At 37.6% G+C, this 21,329-nt stretch overlaps 1 protein-coding gene across 1 annotated transcript; it reads left to right on the top strand.

Annotated features, from left to right (window-relative positions):
• The first annotated feature begins 4,307 nt into the window (after positions 1-4,307).
• On the top strand, positions 4,308-19,538 carry LOC110923942. The gene is made up of 4 exons (XM_022167994.1): positions 4,308-5,100; positions 5,164-5,355; positions 5,433-5,631; positions 18,242-19,538. The coding sequence occupies exons 1-4, from the start codon at positions 4,308-4,310 to the stop codon at positions 19,536-19,538; spliced, it is 2,481 nt and encodes an 826-aa protein (XP_022023686.1).
• The last annotated feature ends 1,791 nt before the right edge of the window (positions 19,539-21,329 follow it).

The following is a 21,329-nucleotide window of genomic DNA, read 5'->3' as shown; positions in this document are numbered from 1 at the left end:
AATAAACCATAAACCTAACCGATGAACATCCGATTTACATTCCACAAAGATTACAAAATTTGTTGTTAAGTTTTTTTATCAATGTAATAGATTATTTGGAATAATTAGTTCAATAATATGAAACAATTTTATTTTGCTTTTCATGAAATGATTTTTAATTACAAAATGATAAAATGCAATGTTATAATTTAATGAGGTTATGTTTAATCCCTAGGTATTACATATTGTAATTCAAAATTTAAAACCACTGTTTTCTTCTATTTTTTTAATGTTCCTGATCTTATACTCTTTCTTCTTTTGAAAGCATCTCCTTCTTTCAGATTTAACAATGTCAAAGAATTCACGTTCATCTTCTACAGCAGTTAATTCATCTCAACGAAATTTACATAGTAAGTGAAATTATAACTTCTTAACTCATCATTTCCCAAATCAAAATCAACTTTTAGATTCAAATCATAATTCTACTTGGTTTTTTTGTAGATCCTTTTATGAGAACTCCTGTTTCAGATATCTCTAACAGATCTCCTCTTTCAGATATCACAAATGGTAATAGTTCTTGAATTTGATTATAAGTATTCTTTTTTCCGTTTTATGTTTCTAAGTGGACTGATTCTTGTGTTTTGTACATATTATACTTTCTCTGTTATTTAGTTACTTCACCGAATGAAAGGCGTAAGCTTCGAAAATTAATACTTGATAATAAGAAATTAAAGAATGCGTGGTCATCATCAGCTGCTAATTCATCTCAACGAAATTTACGTAGTAAGAGTAATTATAACTTCTTAACTCATCATTTCGCAAATCAAAATCAGTTTTCAGATTGAAATCATAATTCTATTTGGTTTTTTTGTAGGTCCTCTTACGAGAACTCCTGTTTCAGATATCTCTAACAAATTTCCTCTTTCAGATATTACAAATTGTAATACCTCTTGAATTTGATTATAAGTATACTTTTTTTCCGTTTTAGGTTTCTAAGGGGACTGATTGTTGTTTTTCGTACATATTATACTTTCTTTGTTATTTAGTTACTCCACCGAATGAAAGGCGTAAGCTTCAAAAATTAACACTTGATAATAAGAAATTGTTAAATGCATCGTCATCATCAACGAATGTTCGTAACATCTTTTCTGACGATGCAAATATGGTTGAATGTTCTGATTCTACGGATCAACATATGTACTCCATTGCGTGTCCAGCAGTTAGAAATGCTACTGGTTCTTTAATTTCAACTACACCAGGTTTGTATTTTGTTTCTTTATTATTTGTTTTGATAAACACATTACTAAACCACATACCGGTCTTAACATCAATGTTTTAATATTGGATGTTCATATAATGGCATTAACATAGGTACACCAGCAGATAGCAACCGTCGATATTCCATTACTTCTAGCATTATTAGCAGTAACAATCAGTCGATATTGGGTAGTAACTCTACGCTTACACGGCTGTCTTCTGGTAAACGTAACCTTGAGCGCAAGAAGCGTGATAATACTCCTGTACCTATGCTCTCTTTGAATTCCGATCAAGAAAATGTGTTCTTTTGCACTGATGAAGATCCTTATAAAGGGATATCTAAAGGTTTTAATCTATTTTATTGTTTTAGGACATTTGTTGTGTTCTACCTGTAATATAACTCTCAATCATTTGTTAACAGATTATTTGTTCCATGGTGACCAAGTGCTTACATGTCAGCTTTGTAGTGCAAAGTTATGGGCATCGGAAGGTGGAAAAGGTCGTTTAACTTTAAATAAGCTATGTTATGGTATGTGTTGTGGGTATGGTAAAGTTCAGCTACCGCCTTTAAAGGATGCACATTCGTCTTATCAAAATTTGTTTTCTTCCTCAAATCCAAAAAGCAAGTTCTTCCTGAAGAATATAAGACAATACAACTCTATGTTCTCTTTTACATCTATGGGTGGAAAGCTTGATTCTAATATCAACAAGGGCAATGATCCATTTATATATCGTATCAGTGACCAAAACTATCATTGCATGGGGAGTCTCAAACCTCCAGCTAGAAATGAAGCTAAATTTTGTCAGCTATACATACATGATACTGAAAATGAAATAACAAACAGACAGGCATTATTCAGGTACGAGTGATTTCTAAGTTCCATTTTTATTCTATTAAAGAACATCTAGAAATTTAACCATTTGTAGTTCAATATCAGTTGTTAAGTACTATCATTTAATCCTTAATTACTGATTCTCTATCCAGAGATTGCTACAACAACAGTTGTTAACCATTAGTAGTTCACTATCAGTTGTTAAGTACCATTAGTGTTTTAATTACTAGCAGTGCTTACAAGTTTTTCATCAGCTGTTTCACTTAACAGGAGTTTCACTTAACAGTAGTTTCACTTAACAGTAGTTTGCTTTATTCATTTTAAATTTATAATTTATAATTACAATTCATCAGTGTTTTAATCACTAGCAGTGCTTAAAAGTTCACTATCAGTTGTTAAGTACCATCAGTGTTTTAATCACTAGCTGTGCTTAAAAGTTTTTTTCATCAGATGTTTGACTTAACAGTAGTTTGTGTTATTAATTCTAAATTCATCAGCTGTTGTAGGTAAACTGAAGTTTCCTACAATAAGCTCTGCCCAGCTAAGTTTCCTAGAATGACATTGGTTATAACAATTTAATAAGGCAAAACACTGTTGGATACAATTACATTTGTACACAAAGTCTAATTAACCCCATCCAATGTTCAAGACCAAACCATTGATGCCTACCAAACCACTGTTTAAGCCCAAATCTCTGAAATGTTACTTTTTCTCAACCTATTCTAAAATTTTTGAGCTGGTAACAGTTGTTTACAACTGTTCTTCCTTAAAACTTAATTATTAATCACTGATTCTCTATCCACTGCTTATTACAATAGCAGTTGTTAACCTTATGTAGTTCACTATCAGTTGTTAAGTATCATCAGTGTTTTAATTACTATTAGTGCTTACAAGTTTTACATCAGCTGTTTGACTTAGTACTAATCTGTTTTTCCTTAACACTTAATTACTAATAACTGATTCTCTATCCACTGCTTATTACAATAGTTATGTTATGTTAACGTTTTGTTGTTTTTTTTTCTTTTAACAGCAAAAGAACCAAACCTTCATCGCCTGCTGATAAAGAACTTGATGTTGAAATGATAAAGTATTTGAGGGCTTTATTAGATTCACAAAATATGTTGGTTAAGACATATAGGATGGTCAGAAACCATTTTCACCAATCTCCAGATGCCAACCTTAGTCTTTGACTAATTTATAGAAGAGAAAAAGACGGCAGGACATATAACTTACCCACCACATCTGAAGTTGCTGCTTTGGTTGTCGAAGACATAGATAAAGCTATAAACCATCGTGATATTGTTGTCCAGACGCAGTCGGGAATGCTGCAGCGTATTAGCGAATTACACCCATCGTATCTTGCTCTTCAATATCCATTACTTTTTCCATATGGTGATGATGGTTATAGAGTTGATATTCCTCATAGAGATTTTATGTCCACACAAAAGAAAATAAAACCAAAGTGCACAATGAGAGAATTTTTTTCATATAGGATCCAAGATAGAACTTATGGCTTTTCCTTAATTTTAAATGGGCGAAGGTTGTTACAACAGTTTTTGGTTGATGCGTACACAATGATTGAGAGTGAAAGATTAAATTACATTCGTAGGCAACAAGCGAACCTTCGCTCTGAAACATTTGAGAATCTTCAAAAGTATAAATCTAAAGGTAAGGAAGTTTTAACAGATACTGGAAAGCCTGTTATACTTCCTTCTTCATTTACTGGTGGTGCAAGATACATGCAACAAAATTACCTCGATGCAATGGCCTTATGTAAATGGTATGGGTACCCTGATTTCTTCATAACTATAACATGTAATCCTAAGTGGCGTGAAGTAAAAATATTTCTAAAAGATTCAACCATCAAAGCCGAAGACAGGCCTGATATATTATGTCGATTGTTTAAAAAGGAAGCTTGATTCCTTAATCAAAGATTTTAAGGATTCCAAGTATTTTGGTGAGATTAACGCTGGTATGTTATTTTGTTTTCACAACTTATCCTCTGATGCATATTTTTTAATCAAGGTTATTAACTAATAAATTTATTTATTGTTCCTTTTTATTTAGTTGTTTATACAGTAGAATTTCAAAAGCGTGGTCTTCCTCATGCACATATATGCTTATTCATGAAGGTCGATCACAAACTTCCAACCATTGATCATATAGATCCATTTATTTCTACTGAGATTCCCGATAAAAAAGAAGATCCTGAACTTTATTCTTTTTGTGACTGATTATATGATTCATGGTCCGTGTGGGAATGCTAATTTGAATTGTCCTTGCATGGTTGATAAAAGATGTTCAAAAAACTTTCCGAAGAAATTCACACCACATACAACTATTGATTCAAATGGTTTTCCTGTATACAGAAGAAGAGATTCAGGTCATACAGTTATAAAATCTGGTGTTAGATTAGACAACAGAAATGTTGTTCCTTATAACAAAAGGCTTTTGAAAAGATATCAAGCACACATTAATGTTGAATGGTGTAATCAATCCGGTTCAGTGAAATATTTGTTCAAGTACATCAACAAAGGTCCTGATATGGCTACTGCGGTAGTTTCTGGTGATACAAGTTCAACCATCAAAGAAAAGCCAAAAGACGAGATCAATGAGTATTATGATTGTAGATATATTTCAGCTTGTGAGGCATCCTGGAGAATATTCTCTAATGAGGTTCACTATAGGTATCCTGCTATTATGAGGCTTCCCTTTCATTTGCCTGGCCAACAGAATGTTGTGTATGGTGCTGATGACGATATTGATAATGTTTTAAGCAAGCCTTCTGTTGCTTCTTCAATATTTATGCAATGGATGAAGTTGAACGAGACAAATGAAGATGCTAGAAAGCTGACTTATGTTGAGTTTCCTTCCAAATTTGTTTGGATACTTAAAGATAGATGTTGGCAGGTACGTAAGTTGTACCAGTGTGTTGGCCGGATTCATTCTGTATCTCCTGCTTTGGGCGAACCTTATTTTTTGAGGATACTACTGAATAAAGTTAAAGGACCTAGATCATTTGAGGAGATACGTACAGTTAACGGTCAATTATTCCCGACTTTTAGAGATGCTTGCTATGCGATGTGATTTTTAGATGATGACAATGAATACGTTGAGGCCATTAAAGAAGCAAGTTTTGAAGGACATGCTGGGTATCTTCGAGCGTTATTTGCTACCCTGCTATTGTCGAATACTCTATCTCGGCCAGAATTTGTTTGGGAGAATACGTGGAAATACTTAGCTGATGATATTGTTTATAGACGTCAAAAAGAAACAAATATTTCAGGTTCTGGTCTATTTTTTTTATTTCACATACTACATTTTGATTTTTTATTTAATAATCTTAATATTTTTATTTGCTAGGTTTAGTGCTTCCTGGACATCAGATTAAGAACCTTACTTTGTTGAAAATTGAAAACTATTTAATTTCCAATGGTTCATCATTACGAAGGTTTGCCACTATGCCGTACCCTGATGATGATTCCTTACGTGATGCTTCTAATCGTCTGATCAATGAAGAGCTGTCACATGACCTAGATGAAGTACAAGCTGAGTTTAACAGGTTGCATCAATCTCTTACAGATGAACAACGAGCGGTTTTTGATGAAATAATAGAAGCAGTTGTTGTCACACCCCTTTCTGCGGTGGAAGCACGAGGTGTGATCATGAAAGGTTCTCATTACATACGAAAGGTAAACATACTACATGCTCAAAAATAACTTCAAGCATTACATTACTGAAAACATATGTCAAGCGTTTACAACACGAGATAACATATTATCTTAAAAGTTACAACTTTATTTAATGATAAACAAAGCGACATCCACGAGAATGAGTAAAACCACGCGCACATCCATCCTAGTTACCTGAAATACATGTGAGTTTTGGAAAAACGTCAACATAATGTTGGTGTGAATTCATGCAGTTTTTGTATCTCACGTTTGTATACTTTATATGAAAACATAGTTTTTGTCATGTATAAATCAAGCTTTCATATATAAATCAAGTATTCAGGTGTACACCGCGTACTTATGTATAATTCAGGTTTCTCTTGAGTACCCCACGTACTCAAGTATAATTCCCGTCTTCTTGAGTACCCCACGTACTCAAGTTTTAATTCAAGTCTTCTTGAGTACCCCACGTACTCAAGTAAAAATCAAGTTTTAGTATGGTATGAATCTTTATGTAAACAAAGTATTCTTGTAAGTTTTAGGATTGTTAATGGGTTGCAAGGCCATTGACATGTGACACGACATAGGAAGCCACCAAACCTTAGGCATTTTCTAGTTGGCATATTCTGAGACACAAAAGCACTACTTGGTACTCGTCCTCACCGAGAGTGTGGCTGCCCGACACCCGTTAGATCTAACCTTTTGTTCTGCGGTCTAGGTATATTGTTGATTAATGGTGCTTATTTACCCTATTCGTGACACGATTTCTCGTATCAACTCTTATAACGCATCATACTTGGTTCTCGTTCTCACCAAGTGCGCTTCTTGTATTATTATATCACATCACACTTGGTACTCGTTCTCACCGAGTGTGCTTCTTGTTATCATACCATTTGTTAAACATAATAATATTTGGAACATGTATTTCACCCCCGAAGTTATAAAACTGAAAACAGTTAAAAGAAAATGGGGAGCATGAACTCACAACTTTGCGTTCCTGTGCGTCGTAAACTTCACCGTATTTGCTTAATTAACGTCGTGACCTATACGCGTTTTCTTAACGTTAGTCACTAAACTTGCGTCGCACAAGTACAGTCACTCTCTTTTGGATTCGTATTGTTTTGTTAGAAATATTTTATATTTTTAACTAAGTATCTTACTTATATTATTTTCTCAAAAATTAATATAAATATCTCGTGTTTTGCACTTTGCACCCGAATTATGTATCTTGAATATTGTAAGTGTATTTTTATGTCTATACTCCTCATGAGTATTTGGTGTATTTTTAAGTCTTAATACACTATCACGTACAACACATACTATATACACTTAGCACAAAAGTTGGTGATCATATAATATATATATTTTCCTCTCAAAATATACATACTTATCATAAATTTACACAAGCGTTTTACTATGAAATATATATTCTAAATATATATTTAACAAGTTTCGTTTACGAAAACCCACCTCCGACACTTGGAAATTTTGTAAAAAAATCATGGCGAAATTTATTTGGAAAAGCAAATTAAAATATATTCATAACACTTGTCGTAAAAATATCTCCGAGTGTTATATTTCTGGAAAAATTTCGCCAGAGTTTCCTCTGTAACTGGAGGTGGCCACGCTTTCTAGCGTATCATTTTCTTTTCAAAATTTTATCAATAATTTTCCCAACATCTACAAACAATATTTCAACATCAACTAGTCAAAAATATACATAAATCGAAAACATATGAACTTGTGGGTTATGTAAAAGTGTGTAGTAACTTTCTCTTATTTTTAGTAGATCTTTCCATCTTTATAAATAAAGTCGGTTCCTTGTGATCTTTATTCTTGAAGAAAATACATTTCTACAACTTCTAGGTCAAATATTACAAAAATAATTCTTTGTTAAAACCTTCGTTACACAAGTGACTACACACTTGTTAGTTCACAAAAACACCTTTTGTTTATGAAAGATCCGGCCTTAAAACATGATTTCATTTTACACTTGGTTCTTCGAAATTACCACTGGTAGATCTTTAGATCTACTAGTTTAGAACTCCCTTTTACAAGAAAAATCACTTTTACACAAGTTCATGTTAACATGTAGTAGTGTTCATCATCTAGTCCTTTTCATGCTTTAACATACACTAGTTCATGTTCTATGAACATGACTTAGCCGGGTTAGATGACGATCCGAACTACTACTAGCATAAATCAGCACAAGATAATCATCACAAAACAAGATCCAAGAGTTTTACATTAATATTTACTTATTAACCACCAAGTTCATCACTTTTATTAGACTTTTAATTTTGTTCTTACATGTTCATGATTTTCAACCAACAAATCTCTTATTAACCACGTTAGACAAGATCAAGAAGGTGTTTAGAGTCACTTACTACTAGCTCGAGGCTAGGGAAGAAACTAGGCGAAAAACGAGGGGTTAATAGCAACGTAGTGAGGTCCTTGTGTTCCCGAGTGCACCGATCTTCCTTATACGCGATCCTTCACACTTGAATGTATGTAGAATGGTTTGTTTGAAATCGAAAGGTGGTGTGGTGAGGATGGTTGTGTTCGGCCAAAGTTATGGCAAGGGGGAGAGAGAGAGCTAGTTTTTGATGTGTGGTTATGAATGAACATGAAGCCCCATGGTCCTTCTTATAGTCCAACCTTCCTAATTAACCCTTGGATAAGATGTCTCCAAGATATTAGACATAAGGGATTTTAAATAATCAAAGTTTGTAAGTGTTTGTCCCCTCATGGGACCAAACTCGTTGTGGGGGGGGGTCTCATGGTTAGATTCCAACTAACGATTAAGGTTTAGTTAGTTAAGTTAGGAGCTTATTTAGTGTATGGTGTGTGTTGTAAGTTATAACAGGTGTTAGGGTATTCGGGGACCCTTACTAGCTCAGAAAAGAGAAACAATGTCAATGACAATATTTTTATGTTCCGGATAAAGTCCGGTTGTTCGGTTAGACACCGGTTCGTTAAAGTGCTAAATTACACTTTTTATTGTCTTTTATGTACCCTTTTTGTATCCTTTCAATTCCCAACACCTAGGGAAATATTCTGGATAATAAAACGACATTTTTGCATAATATTTCAGTGCCAAAATGCTGATTATAGCTGAATTATGTAAATTTCTGCACTTAAAGTGCGTTTCGGGTGCTTTTTAGTGCTTATTTTTGCTTCCGTAATGTATATATATATTAACCCTTGTATGTACTCTTGGGTTTTAATGTATTCTTGTCGTTGGACCTACACCTAGGCTCCAATTTTAATGCATGACTGCTTTCTGCAGTTCTGCTGACACAGTGTGTCTTACCGGTGAGTTTACTAGTATTTCTGACGCAACGCTCTCGTTTATGCATAAAGCACTATTTTGTAGTATAAAACGTGCATGAATTCACTTGTTTAGCATGTACTCAGTCGATGTTGACATTTAAGCACATAATTGCAGTCGTTAAATAATAATTAAAGTGTACGGAAATTACCGGTTTTGTGCCAGTTGTCACAGTCTCCCCCCGTTAAAAGAATTTCGTCCCGAAATTCAGACTAAAGTAACTCTCGCAGGAGTCTTCTCGAATAGGTGGGGATACTTTTCCTTGAACTGGTCTTCGCGTTCCCATGTGTACTCGGGTCCATGCTTAGAGTTCCAACGTACTTTGACAAGTTTCACACTGCTCCTCCTGGTCTTGTTGACTTTCCAGTCTGTAACCTCTACGGGTTGTTCTGTAAATCGGAGGGCATCGTCAATATGCACTTCATCCGCAGGGATGATCACGTTTTCTTGTGTTGGACTCTTCTTGAGGTTGGACACATGAAACGTATCATGTACTCCATTAAGTTCTTCCGGTAACTCCAACTTGTACGCCACGGTACCAATTCTCTCCAAGATTCTGAATGGTCCGATGTATCGTGGATTCAGCTTCCCATGCTTTCCGAATCTGGCTACGCCCTTCCAAGGTGAGACTTTTAACAACACTTTGTCCCCCACCTCGAACTCTAATAGTTTACGTCTTTGATCAGCGTAGCTCTTCTGTCGATCTCGAGCCGCCTTAATGCGCTCTCGGATCTGCGCAATCTTGTCGGTTGTCTCTTGTACAAGTTCAGGACCAACCATGCGTTTATCTCCGGCGTCTGCCCAACATAAGGGCGATCGGCACTTGCGGCCATACAGAGCTTCGAACGGTGCGGCTTTTATGCTCGTGTGATAACTGTTATTGTAGGAAAACTCAACTAACGGTAGATGAGTATCCCAGCTGCTGCCTAGATCCATGACACATGCGCGAAGCATATCTTCTAATGTTTGTATAGTCCGTTCGCTCTGGCCGTCTGTCTGTGGATGGAATGTCGTGCTTAGATCTAGCTGAGATCCAAAGGCTTCCTGAAATGATCGCCAGATTCTTGAGACAAAGCGTCCATCTCTGTCTGAAATGATTGAGATAGGCACTCCATGACGCGTCACAATTTCTTTCAGGTATATCTCAGCAAGCTTTCCAGTGCTGTCTTTTTCTTGGATCGGAAGGAAGTGTGCAGACTTCGTTAACCGATCGACTATTACCCATATCATATCGTGCCCTCTCGGGGTCCTGGGTAATTTCGTTATGAAGTCCATCGAGATTTGCTCCCATTTCCACATGGGAATCTCTGGTTGTTGTAGTAAGCCGGACGGTTTCTGATATTCAGCCTTAACCTTAGCACAAGTTAGGCATTTACCAACATAAACAGCAACGTCGCTTTTGAGTCTCGGCCACCAATAGTACTCTTTTTAGTCTTGATACATCTTGTCCGATCCTGGATGGATCGAGTATCTCGATTTATGCGCTTCGTCAAGGATGACTTCTTGCAGGCCACCATAGAGTGGAACCCAAATACGCTTCTTAAAGTATAAGGCTCCCTCTTCATTTGGCGCCATGTACTTCAATGCACCCCGGAGGTATTCAGCTTTGCGGTTTTTCACCTTTAGGGCTTCTTATTGTGCGTCACGAATACGTGAAGTGAGGTTCGTTCGGATAGTCATTTCCAATGCTCGAACCCTTAGGGTCTTAACCCTCTCTTTCCGACTTAAAGCGTCCGCTACAACGTTTGCCTTTCCAGGATGGTACTTAATCTCACAGTCGTAATCATTTAGCAGCTCGACCCATCGCCGCTGGCGCATGTTCAGCTCCTTCTGATCAAGTATGTGTTGCAGGCTTTTGTGCTCTGTGAAGATTGTACATCGAGTACCATATAGATAGTGTCGCCAGATCTTCAAGGCAAATACCACCGCGCCCAGCTCCAAGTCGTGGGTGGTATAGTTTCTTTCGTGCACCTTCAATTGCCTTGAAGCGTAAGCGATGACCTTTTGGCGTTGCATGAGCACGCAACCCAGACCTTGTCGTGAAGCGTTGCAGTATACCACGAAGTCTTCCGTGCCTTCGGGTAATGATAGTATTGGTGCATCGCATAGCTTGTCTTTGAGTAGTTGAAAAGCTTCTTCTTGTTTAACACCCCAGTCATACTTCGTGTCTTTCTGCGTAAGGGTCGTTAGCGGCTGAGCTATTTTTGAGAAATTCTCGATGAATCGCCGGTAATAGCCCGCTAAGCCCAAAAATTGCCGAACTTCAGTCGGGGTTTTGGGAGCTTCCCAATTCTTTATGGCTTCAATCTTGGACGGGTCTACATGAATGCCCTTCTCATTCACCACATGACCAAGAAATTGTACTTCGCGAATCCAGAATTCGCACTTTAAGAACTTTGCATACAGTTTCTCTTTCTTCAGTAGTTCCAGTATGATTCTGAGGTGTTGTTCGTGCTCTTCTTTCGTCCGTGAGTAGATTAGGATATCATCGATAAATACAATCACGAATTTATCGAGATGTGGTTTGCATACGAGGTTCATTAGATCCATAATGACCGCTGGAGCGTTCGTCAATCCGAATGGCATCACGAGAAACTCGTAATGTCCGTAGCATGTTCTGAATGCAGTTTTTGGTACGCTTTCTTCTTGGATTCTTAGCTGATGGTATCCAGATCGAAGGTCGATCTTGGAATAGTAGCTTGATCCTTGCAACTGATCAAATAAGTCATCAATCCTCGGTAGTGGGTACCGATTCTTGATAGTGAGCTTGTTCAGTTCTCTGTAATCGATGCACATTCGCAGAGTTCCATCCTTTTTCTTCACGAACAATACTAGAGCTCCCCAGGGCGAGAAGCTTGGTCTTATGAATCCTTTATCCAACAACTCTTGGAGTTGTGTAGATAACTCCTGCATTTCGGACGGTGCAAGTCGATAGGGTACCTTGGCTACAGGAGCGGCTCCTGGAACCAAGTCTATACGGAATTCGACTTGTCGTTGCGGAGGTAGTCCTGGCAGGTCTTCGGGAAAAACATCAGGGAATTCCTTCACCACAGGAATGTCTTCGAGTTTCGGCTCCTCAGCCTTCTTGTCTATAACATGTGCCAAGAAAGCGATACATCCTTTCCTTAAGCACTTCTGCGCCTTCATGCAACTGATAATTCGAAGAGGCGCGTCTCGTTTTTCTCCATGCACGATGAGAGTTTCATCATTCACTAAAGGGATGCGAATGATTTTCTCATGACAAATAACTTCAGCTTTGTTCTTGGACAACCAGTCCATTCCGACCACTACATCGAAGCTACCCAATTGGATAGGTAAGAGGTCGATGCTAAACCTTTGTTCACCAAGTTCTAGTGTGCATCCTCTAACAACTTCGCTCGACTCAACAAGTTTACCATTGGCTAATTCTATGGAGTATGGAATATCCAATCTACTAGACTCTATCCCAAGCGTACGTTTAAATTCCACAGACATGAAACCATAATCGACACCAGTGTCAAATAACATGGATGCAAAGTGGTTGTTAACGAGAAACGTACCGGTGACCACGTTAGGGTCCTCGCGTGCGTCCTTTGCTCCAATCACAAATGCTCGAGCCTGAGCATTGTCTTTCTTTGGGCAGTCTTTCATGAAATGATCATTGCTTCCACAACGGAAGCATCCTTGGTTCTGCCCCTTCCCGTTACCGTTCTTGTTACCAGCACCGTTTCCATTTCGATTCTTTCCCTTACCCCAACAGTCTTCCGTTTGATGACCCAATCTACCACATTTGTCGCACCTTGGAATGCGACAAGCTCCGTCATGATGATACTTACATTTTTGGCACTTAGGCATGGTGCCTTGGTATCCTTTGGCTGCAGTATTTGCCTCCTTAGGGGGGTTGGTGTCACGTTTCTTGTTGGAACCCTTGTTGTTGCGAGTTGCTTGATTCAGGTTTGCATGTTTCTTTTTCTTGTCACCGGACGACTCAGCATGCGTCTCGGTGTTTTCTGTCGGGTTCAGTGATAGCTTTTGCATGCGAACACAGTCTTCAGTAAGGCTGACAGCCAGAGTTACAGCCTCAGTGATTGTTTGGGGTTTGGCTGAAGTTACCATGCCACGAAACTCTGGGGCTAGTCCCCAAATGTAGCATTCAACGCGCTTGAATTCCGGAGTCACCATATAGGGAATCACCCTGGACAAATCATGGAACCTTCGAGTATACCCAGTGATATCAGCACCTACCATAGTCAAGTGCCAGAACTTTGTCTCCAACCTTTGGAGTTCGGCACGAGAGCAGTACTTCTCTCTCATCTTCTCTTTCAGTTCATCCCAAGTCATGCCATACGCGGCATCATCACCCAGCGTTTGAACTTGCATATTCCACCATGTCAGTGCTTCGTCGACGAACAGCCCAGTAGCAAAAGTGACTTGTTGATCCGCGGTACACTTGCTCATGCGGATTGTGGCTTCAGTCTTTTCCGTCCAACGCACGAACGCTACTGCTCCTCCAGTGCCATCATAGTTCATTGGTTTGCAGTCGAGGAACTGCTTGAAGGTGCAGCCTGTAATTGACCCAACCAAATCACTTGTGAGCAATCGAAGAAATAATGAAACAAAGACTGTTCATGAATTTCTCCATGCTTAGCAAGTCGTCTTAAGGTTACCTTGAGCAGCGTTTCCTCCAGACGAATCTCCATGTCCGTCACGTCTAGCATTGCTTGGTCCTCCACTGTCTTAAGTACGGTTCGCCTCGTACTGGGCGATAGCAGCAGAGATCCTTTCTTCCAGTAGAGCGTTCAGCTCTTCAGCAGTCTTTGGCAGTGGGGGAGGGGGAGGTTGATCACGAGCGTTCACAGCTCTTCTTGGTGCCATGTTCTGATAGACATTTGTTTGATATCGTCATACAAGACAGTAGTATATATATGTATACGCAGGCATATACCACATAAGTGACATCAAACAATCCGCGCAATCAATTCATACAACAACAAGCATGTATAATTAGGTAAACACCCTTCTTCACATTGGCGGTTCTTGTCTTTGTACCCTAAGTCATTGACTCCAAAGAGTATACGCTTGACCTTTTTCTTGTACTAAGGGAATCTATACGTGACAAGACTTGCTGTGGTTTTTGTGCACCGAATTCCATAATTATGTATGCATCCATAATTACGTAACTCCTTGCACAGTCCGCACAGTTCGTTTCATCCTCGTATTTCTTCCTTCAGTTAAGTCATTGTTTTCAGGCAAAGTCATGTATACTAGTGGTATTCTACATCTAGTACATGTATATGCTAATTATCACACATAATTGCAAGTAATTTCTCAGTTAAAGACAAGTGCTACTCCTGTGCACCCTAAATCTCGTAATGTCTTTTCTAGACTCATGTAAGCAGTTTCAGGCAGTGGATGTCGCGGGAAGTTTTATGCAATGAAAACTCTTTGAAAATCATTTTCGTGAAAGGATCCTAGAGCTTGTAGACTAGACTCGAGAAGGAATCCTGGTTCACTACAATCGCAGCTCTGATACCAATCTGTCACACCCCTTTCTGCGGCGGAAGCACGAGGTGTGATCATGAAAGGTTCTCATTACATACGAAAGGTAAACATACTACATGCTCAAAAATAACTTCAAGCATTACATTACTGAAAACATATGTCAAGCGTTTACAACACGAGATAACATATTGTCTTAAAAGTTACAACTTTATTTAACGATAAACAAAGCGACAATCACGAGCATGAGTAAAACCATGCGCACATCCATCCTAGTTACCTGAAATACATGTGAGTTTTGGAAAAACGTCAACATAATGTTGGTGTGAATTCATGCAGTTTTTGTATCTCACGTTTGTATACTTTATATGAAAACATAGTTTGTGTCATGTATAAATCAAGCTTTCATATATAAATCAAGTATTCAGGTGTACACCACGTACTTATGTATAATTCACGTTTCTCTTGAGTACCCCACGTACTCAAGTATAATTCCCGTCTTCTTGAGTACCCCACGTACTCAAGTTTTAATTCAAGTCTTCTTGAGTACCCCACGTACTCAAGTAAAAAATCAAGTTTTAATATGGTATGAATCTTAATGTAAACAAAGTATTCTTGTAAGTTTTAGGATTGTTAATGGGTTGCAAGGCCATTAACATGTGACACGACATAGGAAGCCACCAAACCTTAGGCATTTTCTAGTTGGCATATTCTGAGACACAAAAGCACTACTCGGTACTCGTCCTCACCGAGAGTGTGGCTGCCCGACACCCGTTAGATCTAACCTTTTGTTCTGCGGTCTAGGTATATTGTTGATTAATGGTGCTTATTTACCCTATTCGTGACACGATTTCTCGTATCAACTCTCATAACGCATCATACTTGGTTCTCGTTCTCACCAAGTGCGCTTCTTCTATTATTATATCACGTCACACTTGGTACTCGTTCTCACCGAGTGTGCTTCTTGTTATCATACCATTTGTTAAACATAATAATATTTGTAACATGTATTTCACCCCCGAAGTTATAAAACTGAAAACAGTTAAAAGAAAAGGGGGAGCATGAACTCACAACTTTGTGTTCCTGTGCGTCGTAAACTTCACCGGATTTGCTTAATTAATGTCGTGACCTATACGCGTTTTCTTAACATTAGTCACTAAACTTGCGTCGCACAAGTACAGTCACTCTCTTTTGGATTCGTATTGTTGTGTTAGAAATATTTTATATTTTTAATTAAGTATCTTACTTATATTATTTTCTCAAAAATTAATATAAGTATCTCGTGTTTTGCACTTTGCAACCGAATTATGTATCTTGAATATTGTAAGTGTATTTTTATGTCTATACTCCTCATGAGTATTTGGTGTATTTTTAAGTCTTAATACACTATCACGTACAACACATACTATATACACTTAGCACAAAAGTTGGTGATCATATAATATATATATATATATTTTTCTCTCAAAATATACATACTTATCATAAATTTACACAAGCGTTTTACTATGAAATATATATTCTAAATATATATTTAACAAGTTTCGTTTACGAAAACCCACCTCCGACACTTGGAAATTTTGTAAAAAAAATCATGGCGAAATTTATTTGGAAAAGCAAATTAAAATATATTCATAACACTTGTCGTAGAAATATCTCCGAGTGTTATATTTTTGGAAAAATTTCGCCAGAGTTTCCTCTGTAACTGGAGGTGGCCACGCTTTCTAGCGTATCATTTTCTTTTCAAAATTTTATCAATAATTTTCCCAACATCAACAAACAATATTTCAACATCAACTAGTCAAAAATATACATAAATCGCAAACATATGAACTTGTGAGTTATGTAAAAGTGTGTAGTAACTTTCCATTATTTTTAGTAGATCTTTCCATCTTTATAAATAAAGTCGGTTCCTTGTGATCTTTATTCTTGAAGAAAATACATTTCTACAACTTCTAGGTCAAATATTACAAAAATAATTCTTTGTTAAAACCTTCGTTACACAAGTGACTACACACTTGTTAGTTCACAAAAACACCTTTTGTTTATGAAAGATCTGGCCTTAAAACATGATTTCATTTTACACTTGGTTCTTCGAAATTACCACTGATAGATCTTTAGATCTACTAGTTTAGAACTCCGTTTTACAAGAAAAATCACTTTTACACAAGTTCATGTTAACATGTAGTAGTGTTCATCATCTAGTCCTTTTCATGCTTTAACATACACTAGTTCATGTTCTATGAACATGACTTAGCCGGGTTAGATGACGATCCGAACTACTACTAGCATAAATCAGCACAAGATAATCATCACAAAACAAGATCCAAGAGTTTTACACTAATATTTACTTATTAACCACCAAGTTCATCACTTCTATTAGACTTTTAATTTTGTTCTTACATGTTCATGATTTTCAACCGACAAATCTCTTATTAACCACCTTAGACAAGATCAAGGAGGTGTTTAGAGTCTACTAGCTCGAGGCTAGGGAAGAAACTAGGCGAAAAACGAGGGGTTAATAGCAACGTAGTGAGGTCCTTGTGTTCCCGAGTGCACCGATCTTCCTTATACGCGATCCTTCACACTTGAGTGTATGTAGAATGGTTTGTTTGAAATCGAAAGGTGGTGTGGTGAGGATGGTTGTGTTCGGCCGAAGCTATGGCAAGGGGGAGAGAGAGAGCTAGTTTTTGATGTGTGGTTATGAATGAACATGAAGCCCCATGGTCCTTCTTATAGTCCAACCTTCCTAATTAACCCTTGGATAAGATGTCTCCAAAATATTAAACATAAGGGATTTTAAATAATCAAAGTTTGTAAGTGTTTGTCCCCTCATGGGACCGAACTCGTTAGGGGGGGGGGTCTCATGGTTAGATTCCAACTAACGATTAAGGTTTAGTTAGTTAAGTTAGGAGCTTATTTAGTGTATGGTGTGTGTTGTAAGTTATAACGGGTGTTAGGGTATTCGGGGACTCTTACTAGCTCAGAAAAGAGAAACAATCTCAATGACAATATTTTTATGTTCCGGATAAAGTCATGTTGTTCGGTTAGACACCGGTTCGTTAAAGTGCTAAATTACACTTTTTAGTGTCTTTTATGTACCCTTTTTGTATCCTTTCAATTCCCAACACCTAGGGAAATATTCTGGATAATAAAACGACATTTTTGCATAATATTTCAATGCCAAAATGCTGATTATAGCTGAATTATGTAAATTTCTGCACTTAAAGTGCGTTTCGGGTGCTTTTTAGTGCTTATTTTTGCTTCCGTAATGTATATATATATTAACCCTTGTATGTACTCTTAGGTTTTAATGTATTCTTGTCGTTGGGCCTTCACCTAGGCTCCAAATTTAATGTCTGACTACTTTCTGCAGTTCTGCTGACATAGTATGTCTTACCGGTGAGTTTACTAGTATTTCTGACGCAACGCTCTCGTTTATGCATAAAGCATTATTTTGTAGTATAAAACGTACATGAATTCACTTGTTTAGCATGTACTCAGTCGATGTTGACATTTAAGCACATAATTGCAGTCATTAAATAATAATTAAAGTGTACGGAAATTACCGGTTTTGTGCCAGTTGTCACAGTTGTAGGGCGTAAAGGAGGCGTTTTTTTTTTTGTCTATGGTTACGGTGGAACTGGAAAAACCTTTTTATGGAAGACTTTGGCTTCAGCTGTTCGATGCAGAAATGGAATAGTTTTAAATGTGGCTTCAAGTGGTATTGCTTCGTTATTACTTTCCCGTGGAAGGACATCTCATTCTCGTTTCCATATTCCCATTAATCTAACAGAAGATTCAATGTGCAATATTAAGCCAAATAGTGATATTGCGAGATTATTAAAGGAAACCCAATTAATAATATGGGATGAAGCACCGATGGTACCCAAACATGCGTTTGAAGCTTTAGATAGGACCATGACCGACGTATTTTCGGAAGGTAGGAGTATTCGTTCGGATATTCCTTTTGGTGGTAAAGTTATTGTATTTGGTGGTGACCTTAGACAAATACTACCTGTTATTCCTAATGGTACTAGACAAGAAATTGTTAGTGCGTCTTTAAGCTCTTCATACATATGGGCAAAATGCAGACTCTTACGGCTGACTAAAAACATGCGTCTAACTATTGGAGCTGAAAGTTCGAATATGAAGTCTATCAGAGAATTTGCAAAATGGATTATTGATATTGGTGAAGGAAACGTTGGAGATGATAATGATGGTGACGCCATTATAGAGATACCAGATGATTTACTGATCACCGATATTTGTAACCCAATACAAAGTTTAATTGACTTTGTATATCCTTCAATTATTCAACAATTTAGGATTTCTGGATTTTTTCCTGAGCGAGCAATTCTAGCACCCAAAAATGAGGTAGTTCATGAAATTAATGATCGATTGCTATCGTTATTTCCTGGTGATGCGAAAGAGTATCTGAGTTCTGATAGTATATGTCAAACTGAACAAATTCTTGATTCTTTTCAACAAAGCTTATACTCAACAGAAAATTTAAATGCTCTTAAGATTTCTGGCTTGCCTAATCACAGATTAGTTCTTAAAGTTGGTGTTCCTGTGATGCTTCTTCGAAACATTGATCAACAGAAAGGGTTATGTAACGGTACAAGGCTTCAAATTACTTTTCTTGGTAAACGAGTTATAGAAGCTGAAGTAATATCTGGTGGGAACATTGGCACAAGAGTTTTTATTCCAAGGATTAATATGATTCCGTCTGACAAAAAAATACCTTTTCAATTTCAACGAAGACAATTTCCGTTATCAATTTGTTTTGCTATGACAATTAACAAGAGTCAAGGACAATCGTTATCAAAGGTTGGTCTTTATTTGAAAGATCCTGTCTTCACTCATGGTGAGTTGTATGTTGCATTATCAAGGGTCAAAACCAGAGAAGGCGTTAAAATACTAATATTCGACGCTGATGAAAACCAACAAATAAGACTTCTAATGTTGTTTACAAAGAAGTTGTGACAACCCGTAATTTCGACGCTTGTTAATTATGATTAGAGGCACAAATAACGCGTTATTAATTAACAATTCTATAGCGATATGAAAGAACAAAACAAACGTTGGTAACCAAGATGCTAGAGAAGCATTTTCATCTTAATTTCTATGCATAATATACACGTAAATATGATTGTAATTAATATTCATATTTTAACGCAGTCTATTTTAATAAAGATTACAGGTTCAACGAAAACACACGTGTATACTTATGTATAAATATATACAAACACGAACACCTACATTTTTGTTTATCATCAGGTCTTGTGTTTTATTTATATAAATGATCACTTATAGTATGTATATAGTATATATCAATCATGTCACCCTACTGGTAGGGGTGAATTATTTCACTAGATTGTGTTAAGTAATTGATTTATCATGATCATATTTCTTGATTGTAAGGCCTACACTAACAAAATATATTTTGTTAACTAATACGTTTAGTATGACATCATAAAAGTATGGTTGTAATGATGTTGTCATATACACACCATAACCATGAAATTATGTTTTATATGTATGTGTATATACGTATGAAACAAGAAATAAAAGTCATCCAACTTTATTTGCTTTTGAAACCCTACTATATAAACCTTGTTATAAAAAAAAAGAAACCCTCATTTCACTTTCAAGTTTCAGCCGACACTCCCTCATCACTTTCTTCTCTCTGCATTTGCTCCTTAGAGAAACCCTAGCTCACACCCACTCATGATCATCATCAGCCTCTTCACTTCCTTCGTTTCAGTCGACGGACTCAGGCAACGGCTCCATCCGTTCTCCGGTAACCCACTCATCACACAACACCCTCCCTTCCTACCCCCCCCCCCCCGTTACAGAACTGAACGACCACCACCACCACCACCGTCTGGTGGTGGTGCGGCATCGGAACCGAGAGAGAAGGAGGGTGGCAACGAAGAGAGATGAGTCGGAGAGGAGCAACAACGATGGAGCCGGTCAGCGACGCGGTGAAGCCGGCGTCGGAAGACGGAAGCAGCACCGTCTACGTCGGTAGTAGTGCTATGGTTCGACAAAAGTTTTCGGGTAAGACCTGGTTTCACTTCTTCTCTTTTTATTTCCTTCTAGATCCGAGATGTTCTCCGTTATATGGTGATGTTTCAGGGGGGTTACGGTGGTGGTTGACGGCGGCAAAAGGCCACCGGAGTAATGGCAGCGGCGGCGACAAGGGTGGTGGTCCGAGGTACTTCAGTTGGTTCGGGTCACAGCCGCGGTTCGGGTCTTTTGGGAGGTCTCGGGTTAGATTATGCTCGGTTCAGTTCACGACACGGTCGGTTTAAGTGAACTCAGCTTCGGGTTTGATTTGGTTCGATCTAGTCTCGGTTGGGTTATGGTTCTAGCTTGGTTCAAGTTTCGTGGAGCAGCTCGGATTCACTCCGGTCAGTTTCGGGTCTCGGTCAAAGGCAGTCAACAAGTCATCAGTTCTGGTCAAACTCAGTCAAACTTAGTCAAAGGCTGGTCAACGCAAGACCCGGTCAACTTAGACCCGGTAAAGTTTTACAACACGAAAGTTAGATTAGATTGATATAGAATTTAGAATTTTAGTAGTTTACGCGACCGAGCTCGACCCGTTTCAATTTGGTACTAGTTTATATTTATTACACTCGACAAAATTTTATATAGATTTCTTATATTATTGAAGCGTTGATTGAATTTTGAAAAATATATCGACATTTAGCTGTCGGGTTATTCGAAAAACAGAGGAAACTCTGTCCGATTTTCATAAAAATCCTAAACACG

Source organism: Helianthus annuus, chromosome 17, assembly GCF_002127325.2.
Source record: "Helianthus annuus cultivar XRQ/B chromosome 17, HanXRQr2.0-SUNRISE, whole genome shotgun sequence".
NCBI lineage: Eukaryota > Viridiplantae > Streptophyta > Magnoliopsida > Asterales > Asteraceae > Helianthus > Helianthus annuus.
Note: the sequence above shows the minus strand (reverse complement) of the source record. Positions and strands in the feature narration are given on the sequence as shown.